Raw genomic sequence first — 12688 nt, forward strand, 5'->3', positions numbered from 1 at the left:
TATTCATTGTATTCTCTTTATGCTTTGGAGATTTGGAAGCTCTACCCTGTAGGTAATAACCTGAGGCTTTGAGACGGGGCAGTATTGTGAGCCCTTTCTTCTCACTGAGACCATATGAGGTCATTGGACAGAATCACGCTGATTTTAGTAACAGTGGTGATGCAATAGCTAACCCAGAAACTAGCAGACTTTAGACTTATTGCCTGTGGGCAAAGAGCTGGCTGAATTACTTCTGGCTTCTTCTCATTTCCAGCTGCAGCACTGAGTTAAAGAACCTAAAATAGATTACTTCCCTAGAGCTGCATGTGAGTGGTCGTAGCGCTTCACGCGCTGCGAGTCTGTGCTGGCACATGTGTGGAGTGGAGTTCCATGTTAGGTAAACACCGTCTTCAGAAACAGTATGTGTTGTGACAAAGCATGAAAAGCTGTGAAAGGTGGGAAGGCCCACAGCCAGACATGTTCCTGGGAGTATCCCAGGAGTTGTTTCTCGTTTTACCCTGAAATTTAGCCAGAGCAGGCAGTGTGAGCCTGTGGCTGTGACACTGAGCAGAGGACTGCAGACCTCTGAGCAGCATTTTTGCTTGTTTCCTAGCAGACTCTCAGCAACACATTTAATCCCTTTCTGTTCCTCATCTTCCCACCTGTAACAGAGGGATAAAGCTTTCTTTATCTCCAGGCTCCCAGGAGTCTGTTTAGATTGCAAGTTCTTTGAGGAAGGGAAAACACCTGGCACAGTAAGGCCCCTTTCTCAAATAGATGCCATTGTAATACCTGTAATCGGAAGCGTCGTTCACCTGCAGAGCAGATATCTCCTAGATGGAGAGTTTCCGGACTGTGACCTCTCTCAGGACTGGTTTCTAACAGATGTGCAGACAAATTTTCCTATCTTCCAGGAGTTTTTGAGAGTCTAAAATTTACACCTTTATAAAAATTCCGTTTTTATTTCAGTTTTTAGATTTTATTTTCTGTCTGTATAAATTCCTTAAATTTTCAGTTGAACAAGCGTTTCAATTAAAAAAAAAAAAGACAATTTAAATTTTTATTGAAATACTACTTTTCAAAAACCATCTCACTTTTTTATTTTATTTCGCTCTTGGAAATATTTCAAGCTGGGAGATGATCCAAAGATGACCTTTCCCCACAGACAGTTCGAACAAATCAGTATTTCTCCGGTGAAAAATATCTGTCATGGGAAAATCCTAACGGGCACTTCTTGACTGCTGTAGGGAAGACTTTGCAGGCAGAGACCTGCCTTGTAAAAGCTGGTTGCTGAATTTACAATTAGGAGTAATACGGATCTTTTGATGGCTTCTTCTGTATCAGCGTAAGCTCTGAACTGCCACTCATACGCAAGCAACTTCCTTTCATGTCCTGCCATTTCTCACTTTGATATTTCCCCACAAAGCTGGCTATTTAACTATTAAGAAGTCAGTCACTGCAACTGGTTAGCTATAGGACTGTTTAATAGGGATTTTTGTTTGGGTTTCTATTGTAGCTGAGGAGGATATATGATCTCTTTTGAAATGAGCTATTAACATGATAAAACATCTTGGGAACATACAATACTAAAGCTGATGGTTTAATCTTTGCTGGGGTATCTGAACACTGTATTAAATACAGGGGACTGCACTAACGAGTATTTGAGCTTTGTAGTGGTATGGCACTAGAACACAGAGCTGAAGCGCAGTTACCAGATTTTTCTGTAACTGTTTCCTGAAATATGCTTTGCATTTAGTGTTCGGAATCAAACACAGGGATACTATAAAAATCCTATGTTTTCCATACCTCAGAGATGGGAAATTTCAGAGAGGTTGGTGTCGCTAAGAGAGATTTTTTCCTTTATTTATCTCCCTATAAATATATGTATGTGTGTGCATGTGTGTATACACATATATATATATACTCACAAACATATGCTTACACAAACACATGTGAGTATTTGCACCCGCTGTATCCATAGGGTGGTCTCAGTTCTGTGGTTCTGCTTGTACACACACCTGTTTGAGGTTATCTGTGCCCGTTGCTTCCCCCAGGCCATGGCTCTTACCTGGGCATGCTAGCTGGGTTTATCACTTTCCACGTTCTTGTGGGCTATGGAGGAATCCTGGCTGGCAACCAAAATTTTACAAAAAGCTGGTTCATTTTTATGATTTTCCGTTTCCACCCCACCCCCTCCCCCCCTCCCCTTCTTCCTCCCAGTTTTAAATCAAAGATGAGAATTTAACCCTGACTAATTCACATGCAGCTTACAATCCAGGGACTTAAAGTTGGAGCTTAACAAATACTGGCCTTGCAAAATGCACAGATATTTAGCAATGCTGCTCATATGTGTCTAAAACAACTCCTTTAGGGATGTAGTGAATTGCATTACATCTTTAGCCAGGATGTCTTTCTGACAGAAAGCAGAAGCAGAGGGTTTCCTTCTGGAACCATGGGGCAAAATTTCTGTCTGGGTCATTCAGGAGATCTGGCTGGAGGGTTTCTCATCACGTTCTGCTCTGAAGTTTTGTGGTTATGTGTAAGAGAGGGGCTTAAGCCTAGAAAAGTGAAAATACATGCTATCGCCGCCCTTCCTCTCTGAAGCTTCCCTGCCTTTTACTTACCAGTATACCCCAACCACAGTTTGAAAGGAGGCATCGCTGATAGTGCTTTCACAAGATCACTGTCCACAATCATCAATGGAGAAGAGACAGTCCAGATTGTCAATTAATTCCTGACCTTGGCTTAACAAGTAACAACTTTTGTAAGTCATCAATACAATTATTCGTAATGACAAAGAAACCGTTAGAGTTTAGCAAGTCATGTTCATAGACTGCATTTAATTTGTGTCCTGTAGCTACATGTACTATGTCCTACCACTGTAGCTAGAACCTCCTATGATACCTTCCACTTAGGTCTGTGACATACTTTTAACATATCTTAACTGGTTTTGAGTCCTTTTTAATCATTCATATATGTAGTCTTAACACAAAGATCTTTAGATCCCAGTGAGTTAAAGCAGATGCAAGGGTGCTGTAGCTTTACAACTAGGAAAACAAGCATCCTCTCAGAGCTGTAAGTTTGGCATTTTGGGGAAAAGCTTTTTCGGTTTAAATAGTTTATTGCCTAGATTAGTGTTCTTTCTGTAACACTTGTGGACAGTTAGTTGATTTACTTTTTGATTTTAGTCGTCTCCAGGGAAGGCAGGGTTTTGAGAATCTGAGAGTTGCGGTGTGGAACAATTCATTTCTCAGTAAACTTTGAAATCTCTGGCTTGTCAGTTCTCCTGCCTCAGTATACCTATCTGTAAAACAGTATGTGATGTCCTTATGGCTAATTGGTGCTTAAGTGCTTTCAGAGCTGTGGGTAAACCACTAATTAGTCACAGTCATTTAGTCAAAATTACTAAAGTTGATATTTTCCCATGTGCTCTACTAGATCGGGGAAAATGTTGTGAAAATCCATTGATTTAGGCTTCCCTGGTGTATTTGCTGTTGTTTGTTTGTTTGATGAAGACTTTCTGTGTTGTGGTTGATACAGATGTTGTGGAATTGTGCCGTCTGCTTTTAGTTTTTGTGAATGTCCTTTTGGTTTAAATGGTGCAAAATCCTCTTTCCAGAAAGAAATGTAGAAATAAAACAGGAGAACTATTTTGTTTCAGTGTGTTCTACATCATCACTCTTGATATTGGGGTTTATCTCCTCTGCACTCTCTGCTGTACAGATCTAATTTATATAGACATACCAACATGCATGTACACAAAACACACATGCACCCACAGTCTCTTACATTACATTGTGAAAGAACCATAAGGTTGAAGTGTGTTGACTCAACTATTTAATGAGGTGCAATAAATCTTGACAAGACCAGCTGGCACTAGAGTCAGGCTTCTCATCTTTTTACCATTACATTGAAATGTGAACAATAGTGGAAAGAAATGCAGTTCTTCTTTTTCTTTTTTTCTTTTTTTCTTTTTTTTGGTACTCGGATCTGTAGCACTGTATTGAAATCATCCACTTTCATGGAATGTGAAGCACGGTGGATGCTGTGGAAAATGTTAATGATGTAAAGGCCCCTTTTCCTGGTTCTTTTTCTCAAATTCTGAAAACGTTATTGATCTGACAGATCACGCAAGTGTGGTCAGCATTAATATCCCTGCAACACACATTGGCTGAGCAGAGCAGCAACGTTGAGTAATGATACCCAGAATGTGTTTCAAGTCTGGTAGCGAGATGTGCTGTACCTCTTGCTGCTCTTGCTCTCACATCTCACTTTTTACCTTCTCCAGCACGTTGGTCTCTAGCAGTTACTTCTCACCACCAAACCTTTATTAACTTTAAGTTTGTCCCTGCCTATCACCAAGGTCCTCCTCTGTTGCATGGACAACATGAAATCCTTTCTGCTTTCTCGTTCCATCTTAAGATCTTTTTATCCCAAGGAGCGTTGCTGGCTGATCATAGTTACCGCCAGGTCCAGCAGGGCTGACTGCTAACTATATTACTTGAATATCTTATTAAAAAATACAAGTAATTGAGCAGCTCGGACATCTAAGCATGTGGCATGGTTCCAAAGCACCTTGGCCTCCCATATAGGATTCTTTTTTTAATGGACCAAATTTATTGTTGTGAAAAGAAATCTGTTTAAATAATGCACTTCTTGTTTGGGGTGGGTGTTGTTCCTGACAATGGCATCCATCAATCTCTTTTATGTTTCTAGCCCCACCACTTAATGCCTATCTGTCCTTAAAAAATAATTGCTCCCAAACCAACTAGATGCCTCTGGATTCACTTGAGAAAGACTGCCTGAGCTTTGCAGTGTATCCCATAATGATAGCTGACATCTCCAAAAGTAATAACCGCACCTCGTTGCTTTGTGATTACAGCATTTGATGTGTGCTGGGCTCTGGTGCCTGGTGGAAGGAGACACATCCTGTAAAACAAAGTTGGACCCCCCTCTGGATGGCACTGAATGTGGCGCAGACAAGGTAATCAAAATGCTCAGTAGCAGTCACTTTGTTTTATCCAGCATTGTCTGTGGAATAATGTTTCCAAGATGTTCAGTATTTACCATAAACCCATATTTTATACTGATTCTGTTACAGAAACTGCTCAATTAACAGCTGGATTGGGTTAAGGCTTTCTGATTTTGTGTTACGTGTATTTCGGTAGCCTCTGGAGACGTCAGTAGTCAAGTTCTTGTGGTCTAGGCATTCTACAAACACTGCAGGGAAAAGCCCATGCTTCACTCTGCTGAGTGTGCAGACTGAGTACCCTGCGAGTCACGTTAGGTAGGAGCTCAGTCTGTCACTTCTGTTCACTGCTGCCGGTGGTGTTTCGTAAGTGAGGTGTTTTTTCACTGTAAGCTAAGGTAGTAGTTGTCTTGGCTGTATTTGAAGTAGCAAGTGTGGAGAGCATTTAGGCTGACATTTGGGGAGTGGGGAAAGATGAGAAAAGAAAAAGTGGCTACCTAAAAACTTCGTAGTTTCTAAAAGTAGCTCCAAATGTGTTGAGCTCAAATTCAGTGATGTTCAGTTATTTTTGAAGTATCATTTGCTGTACTGTATGCATATACTCAGATGACTAAGGCATATATGGACTTTCCAGAATCCAGGTCGATGTAGGAAATTGTTACAAGAAACACAAACTCTCAGCTTAGTAGATCTCCCTCCAGTGAAAATCGCCATTCCAGTAACTGGCTTCAATGCCAGTGGGATTTACTGCAGGTGGGAGTTACTGAGGCTCAGCTGCTGCCTCCCAGCTGACCTACTGTGCTAACAGAAGTTGACTTTAGTGAACACACGTAACCTCTGAGATGGGCTGTGGTAGGTGGTATGTGGTTCATAAATGTAGGTGGCTGATAACGTATTAGGCTACAAAGGAACTTGACTGGTTTGGTAACTGCCAGTCTCCTGCTTACTGGTTTTGGATTCTAATATTTTTTGTTTGTTGTATGGTAGGGGAGGTAAGAAAGGGTAAAATTAAAAAGTTTATTGCTAAAATCAAAGATTAGAGACCTTTTCTTTGCTTGCAAATAAAGATAAACAATGCCAAGAAAAGCTGGGTCCTGGAAAGCATGACAAGGAAACTGAGACAAAGGATTTTGGGATATATGTTTTTCTAACTGCAGGAGTTCTGGTGATTCTTTTGTAAGGCTGCTTAGCAGTGCTTACTGTATCATATATTGGACAGAGCAGGAGAATAGGCCAAGCTTCCTGCTTGGTCAGGAGCCAGTGCAACCTAATAGAATCAAAGGTTGCTTGGGGCTTTAGCCAAGTTAGGTCCGAAATACTTCAATTATTTTGTACATACTGGGAATACTGCTGATGAAGACATTGCTTTGGGGTATAATTTCTTGGACTCGGTTTCTGTGAAGAGTGTGGCTTTAAGTCTTAGCATTTAGATAATTATCTGCTTTATAAAGCAAGGGGCTCAATCCTGTGATTATTTTTTTTTAATAACAGAACTCCCTTCAGGGGATCATTGAGGGTGACACTTAAATTTCTACGTTTCACCTTCCCCCTTTCTCTTCCTCCCACCTCCATCTCACTGAAGCCTTGATTCTCTAGAAACTAAAACATGGGCTTGTTGTAATCTCTCAGACATCCTTTTAAGTCCACCTGTGCAGGGATGGTTACAAGGTCAGGGCTTCTTTCCAGCCTGTGCTAACACAATTCCGTTTCAGTGGTGCCGAGCTGGGGAGTGTGTCAGTAAAACTCCCATCCCTGAGCACGTCGATGGAGATTGGAGCATGTGGAGTCAGTGGAGCATGTGCAGCCGGACATGTGGCACAGGAGTGCGATTCAGACAGCGGAAATGCGACAATCCCCCGTAAGTCTTCACATCATCTGATTTCTTTTTGCATGTAGCACTTAAATGATCCTTGCTGAAGAGTGCAGGGAAGCAATGTGCAGCAGAGCTGTGCAGAGGACACGAGATTTCTTGTTCCCGAGCAGCGAGGACCAGTCAAAGTCCAACAGTAGTTTCTGTGGAAGTGGCTTGAAGTGTTACTGTTGGAAGTGGCCCATTGCAATTATTCAAACATAGATACAATTGAATTAAAGATGTGTAGTTTGGCAGAAAAAATGATGCTGTGTTTCCTCTCCAGCACTGCAGTGAATGAGGAGGGGTTGATCTGGACCTACAGACCAAACTGAGCCTGTATGTTTTGGGGATCAGTTTTGCAGGGAGTGCTGGCTCTCAGCTTGGGAAGCAACAGAGTGGCTGACAGTAGTCGTAGTGTCATATAGCTGTCTTGGTAAAGCACCTTGAGATATTTTATACATTGGGGTGTGCTGCATATGAAAGGGAAAGTTTTCCCGCACACAGAGTGCAGTGGGTGCGGTTTAACTCCTGCACAGTGACTAGAAATAAGCCCGTGCTCTCTGCTTGGGCTTGGATTTTTTTCTGATTCAGGAAGAAATATAAGTGATGTTATCTCCCATGTTCCATCCCTCATCCCTCAGGTCAATTGAGGCACATCTGGAAGTCTTTTCTTCTTATGGGAGGCCTGAACAGGTTACCATGGTGGCCATGTAACTGACCACCCCTGTTTGAGTGCATTATAACTTCTGAGATGAATGATGGTGCTCACAATCTTGAAAGCAGCCCTCTAAGTTGTGTATCTGTAACTTTATTCATATTTTAAGGTTTTCTCCACAGACGAAGCACAGGAAGCTTTTCTTTTTCAATAGGGGCTGAAATTCTGGCTAGCAACATAGTCACTTTCAAGACATGCCTGGATGATGGATAGGCACACACTGGCTGCTGCTGAGCTGTATTCATGTGAAAGGGATATTTTTGTTTATTCCTCTCCTTAAATAATGCTGAACTGCAATTGCATGTCTATAATGTCCAGGCTTGATTTTTACCAGCTCATTTTCCTGAACAAGGGACTCAACTGGTTTCTTTGCTGTCAGCTACGAAAAGTCTCTTTAACCACAGCGCTGACCAAACCTAAATCCATTCATCATTGTTCCTTAAATTACAGGAAATGCTTCCTCCAAGATTGCACACTGATTTTAAAATTCTCTTGCTCATATACATTCTTGGCTGGGGATACACACGTGATCTTCTTTTGCTTCAAATTCCTGGCGTCAGCCTACTTCTTCTGCAGCTGGTTTGTTCACTGTCCAAAAATATTGGCTAAGGGATTTATCTTTTATTTTATATATATTTGGTCTTGGGATTTATTTTTTTTTTTTAACTGGAATCTCTACTACTGCCAGCTGACTTTTCAGCCTGTGGGACTATCAGTATTTTTAAATTAGTTGCTTCACTGTTTGATTTGGTTTTTCCTCTCTGTAATTTCTCTGAATATTTGCATGCATTGCCTCCAAATGGTTGTAAGGCAGCGTGTCATGAGCCAGTTCGCACGTGCAGGGTTTTGAGTTGTACTGCCTTGTGTTCTCGTCTAGCCTTTGGACTATTGTCATACAGTGGGATTGAAGAGAAAACCACTGACTTAAACAGAACATCAAAATGAGATCTCCACCCATTCTCCGGTCCCCTCTTGTTATGTAAAAGGGTCACGGTAGTACAAATGGGCTTTGATTTGTTCAGTTCCATTAGTGGGTGGTTTCTCTTGGCACAAATACAGTGAAAGATGGCCGTGAAGTTGTCTGCCAGGAGATCTCGCACAGTCACTGTTTCGGGCATGTGTCAGGATGGGCTTGAATGATACTCTTCGTTGGAAATCACAGGCGGTGCTAGAGCCCATATTATACGGGACTTGGGACCTGGGATTACAGGGATCTTTCCCTTCAGATTCTTTTGCAGAATCTGATAGAGATGAAGGCCAGACTCTTGGCATCAACGTTTGGAGAGGTGGAAGGGGCACCAGGATGAAACCACAAACATGAAGTGAAGCAAATAAACAAGTGCTAGGTAACTGATTGTGGGAGACCAGAGAGAGTGACTGTCATTGTTTTTCTTCATCTTGCATGATGAAAACCCTCAATATCCTGTTTAAACATGCCAAGAGGCCTGTAATACTGAAATACTCTTACAGAGGTCAGTTAAGTAAAAGATTACTGTCAGTAATTCTGCATTCCCAACCCAAACAGTAAGAGCAGATCATAATCAGCATGGCAGAGCTATGACTTGTCCATTTCTCTGACTGCCTGTCCGTGTCTGCTTATCTGCTTGTTCCTGAACCCCTTGAACAGACACTCTATATTCTACTAGTGTTTTACCAGAGTTAGTCTAATAGAAAGCAGCAACATATTGCCAAATAAAGTATGGTGCTGTTGAACAGAAGGGAGCTGAGGTACGAAGATCTTGTTGAGTATATTGTTTTGTGTTGAATTATTGGGGCTAAAAACATCCCCCAGATCTGTAGAATGCTCTGTTGTTTTGTGGCTGATGAGATGAGTGCATCCAACTCTTTAATTTTGGGAGACACTACATCAGGAGGATGCAGTTCATTTTGCTCCTTATTTAGAACGGGAAGACAGGTCAGGCTGCTGAAGAGCCAAGCAGAGGAGTGCAGGTCAAAAGCACTAAGTTCCTCTAACTCCCACTGACTGGGAGTGGTGGGTGCTCAGGAAGTCTGTCTCCTAATGGATTTGGTTATTACTTTATTATTGCCAGTGACCATTATTACCAATAGTGAGAGCTGCTTGCTTCCAGTCTGCATTGGCAAACTTCTAGAAAGTCCCTCACAAGTTAATGACATCTTAAGATTAAAGGTTTACTTTTGCAACTGCAAATGAACATAGCAAATGGTAGTCCTGCTGCGTCTCCTGTTTCATGGCCATCATCTTGATACCCTACTTCCAAGAGAGCACCCTGTTAATCTTTGGGTATTCTGACTGCTTTCTTTTTTGGTTAGTTTTTTTTCCTGTGCATGTACTTCACAAACATGTACAGTCAGTTACGTTCAACGGCTACATCTCTTTGCTGTAGCCAAAGAGATATTGCTGAAACCAAAGTTCGTGTATTTGAGTGCAGGGTTCATGTGGGAAGAAGCCTGCATCATGCTTCTAGTCATCTGGACTGAAAGTCTGTCTCATCCAGTCTACAGCAGCAGACACAATCCTCCCAGAAGATTTCTGCATCAGTCTCAGCACATCTGCTGCCTTGCACGTGTCCGTGGCAGAAAAGAGGCGTTAGCAGCGCAAGCAGGCGTTTGTTCAGGCTGTTCTTTTGGTGACTCTCTGTGACATTACAGTGTCACTGGAGACTATCATTTCCATTTAAGAAAAAACAAAACACTTTTTCTGGGATTTATGGAGCTACTGTAAAAAATTGATCTAGGCTGAAATTTGGCATAAAGCTCTTCTATGCAGAATTAAACGCTTCTGCTGCACCGAATGCTGAATTCATCAGGTCCAGTGCAGGTAAGAAATCAAAGATCCAGTCCTATCACCAGCATGTAAATGAACAGGGCAACTCTTGCTAGGACCACTGACAAAACTAAATGATACACAATGAGGGCCTTGGTTTCTAGTTAGCTGCATGATATAACCTGATGTTCATCGCTCTTCTGGGAGGGAGGGGGGAAAGAAGCTTTTGGAATGAAATGCCATACGGCTAGAAACTGGAATTTGGCTGGAGTTGCTCTCTATAGCCATCTGTTAAAGAAAAGTAAGAACATGACTTTATCCGTCTTTGCTGATGACAGCTGGGGAGATAGGTATGTGACAAATTCAGAAGAGTATCAGCAAGCAGCTAAAGAAATTACCTGTTAGGATGGCTAAGCCTTTTGCTTACTTGGGGTTTTTGTTTGTGTTTTGTTTTGCAAAGAAAATATAGGCTATTGTTCAGAGTTTGCGTTTTCCTTCTTCTCTGGGGAATCATAACTAAGAATAAATAGATTTTGCAGGTGCTTAATCCTGAGGTTGGATTAGTGGCCTTCCTGCATGTTTAAAAACCAAATGTATAAAATGGCATGGTTTTCATGGATGGAGATGATCTGCTGCACTGGTTTGTTTCTGGACACCCTACTTATGGTACAAGTTATAGCTAATCCTATGTTATTTTAGTTTCAAACTACTGAAAACAGAACCTTAGAGGACGTGTGCTGAAGAGACATTTGCTGTGTCCCCATTGTTAAGAGTGTTTGAGGCAGGGGGCAAAGCAAATGGTGGGAAGAGAAAGGTGAAACATTTCGGGCTGCCTGCCTCTGCTTTGGATATTTGGCATGATCCTGGGCACAGTAATGTCACCATGGTGCCTCTAGGTTCCCCATTAAGAATATACTTAAGTTTGGTATTTGTGATGGAACTACAAATTCTCTTCTGAACTGGCTGATTGTGCAAATATAAATAATACTTAAACTTTAGGTGTCATGCTCAGTGCACCTTCCAAAGCCCAACCCTCGCAAGTCACCATCAGTTAAGGAACTTGTCCCAAGTCACAGGAAAAGTTAGTCAGAGCTCAGGACTGATGTCACGGCAGAACCCAAAGTTTGGGAGTGCCTTAATTCAAGTCGTGTTCTGAAACTGCTGGTACACACAGACTTTCTCTCTTTCTCTCCACTCTTTCTCAGTCATTTACCTGCTCCATCTGAAAATAGGTTAGCACAGGAATGAATTGTTGTTGAAGTCAATGAAGAAATTTAGGTCAGCAGTGTAAAATTAGTCACATCCTGTTTGTGACCAGAATACAAACAGTTAAACACTCTGTATTTTCTAATAAGGCTGCTTAGTGCCCACAGGTGAATAGCATTACCTCTTTTCTGAGGTGTGCCATGTGTAGGCAGTACCTATTTATTGTCTGTGTATGGGATACTACCAAACATGCTTCTGAAGTACTCCAGTGCATCTGTTATGATAAGCCAATTATGGATCTGGAATGGAGCTTGAATAATTTTCTGTCAGAGCCACTGACACCAGGATTGGACCTTCAGCAAGCAACATCTGAGAGGAAGGATCCTTCCCGCTATTTCAAGAGTTGCCTAGGACAGGGAAAGTTGGGTGACGGTGTGGCTGCAAATAGCTGTGCTGTTCCTGCTGACCCTGGTTTGTCTCTCCTGTGATAGCCCGGGACCAGGTGGGAAGAACTGCCGGGGAGCCAGTGTGGAGCACACTGTGTGTGAGAACTTACCCTGCCCTAAAGGTGTGCCAAGCTTCAGGGACCAACAGTGCCAGGCCCACGACAGATACACCAACAAGAAAAAAAGCCTCCTGACAGCTGTCGTCATTGACGGTAAGTTTTTCATCTTCCTCTGTACGGCCTTGCTGTTCTTTCACTGCAGCTTCTCAACACCTCTTGATTTCATTTACGAGACTCCCATTTGTTAGTGAGAAGTATGTTCCCCTCAGCTACATCCTAAAAACTAATTATAATTAGTTGTTCTTGGTGCTGCCCTATTCTTTTACCCTTCTTAACAGAAGATAGAGGGGTGGCAGTTCTTTACTCATCTTTTTGTAATACTGGGGGAGAGATGTCTTAACTTGATTCCTAGTCTGAACAGGCAGGTATTTGGGAATGGGAGTTTAAACATTAGAAAGTTAAAATTAATTTGGAACCAAGAAAAGGATTCCCTGGGACATTTTTGATATGTGTCAATTCTGGGCATTTCAGCATGATTGCATACCCTACTTACATGCCTTTAATGCTTCCCTTACTGAATCTTGCTGTTCAGCTGCTATTCAACCAGGTGTGGGGGGATATCAAAAAGGATCGCAGTAATGTCCTTTCTTGTCCTGGGTTGAGGTAGAACAGAAGCAATTTTCTTTTCAGTAAATTTTACTGAATTTCTGCAGGAA

The 12688-nt window shown here is 41.9% G+C and overlaps 1 protein-coding gene across 1 annotated transcript in view; it reads left to right on the forward strand.

Annotated features, from left to right (window-relative positions):
* The window catches only part of ADAMTS17 (ADAM metallopeptidase with thrombospondin type 1 motif, 17), a 180100-nt gene that overhangs the window by 95233 nt on the left and 72179 nt on the right, over positions 1-12688 (forward strand). The window contains exons 9-11 of the mRNA XM_009887027.1: positions 4862-4963; positions 6661-6806; positions 11959-12125. Coding sequence (XP_009885329.1) covers positions 4862-4963; positions 6661-6806; positions 11959-12125 — 415 coding nt within the window. The remainder of the gene's footprint in view (positions 1-4861; positions 4964-6660; positions 6807-11958; positions 12126-12688) is intronic.

Source organism: Charadrius vociferus, unplaced genomic scaffold (genome assembly GCF_000708025.1).
Source record: "Charadrius vociferus isolate BGI_N301 unplaced genomic scaffold, ASM70802v2 scaffold190, whole genome shotgun sequence".
NCBI classification, from domain to species: domain Eukaryota; kingdom Metazoa; phylum Chordata; class Aves; order Charadriiformes; family Charadriidae; genus Charadrius; species Charadrius vociferus.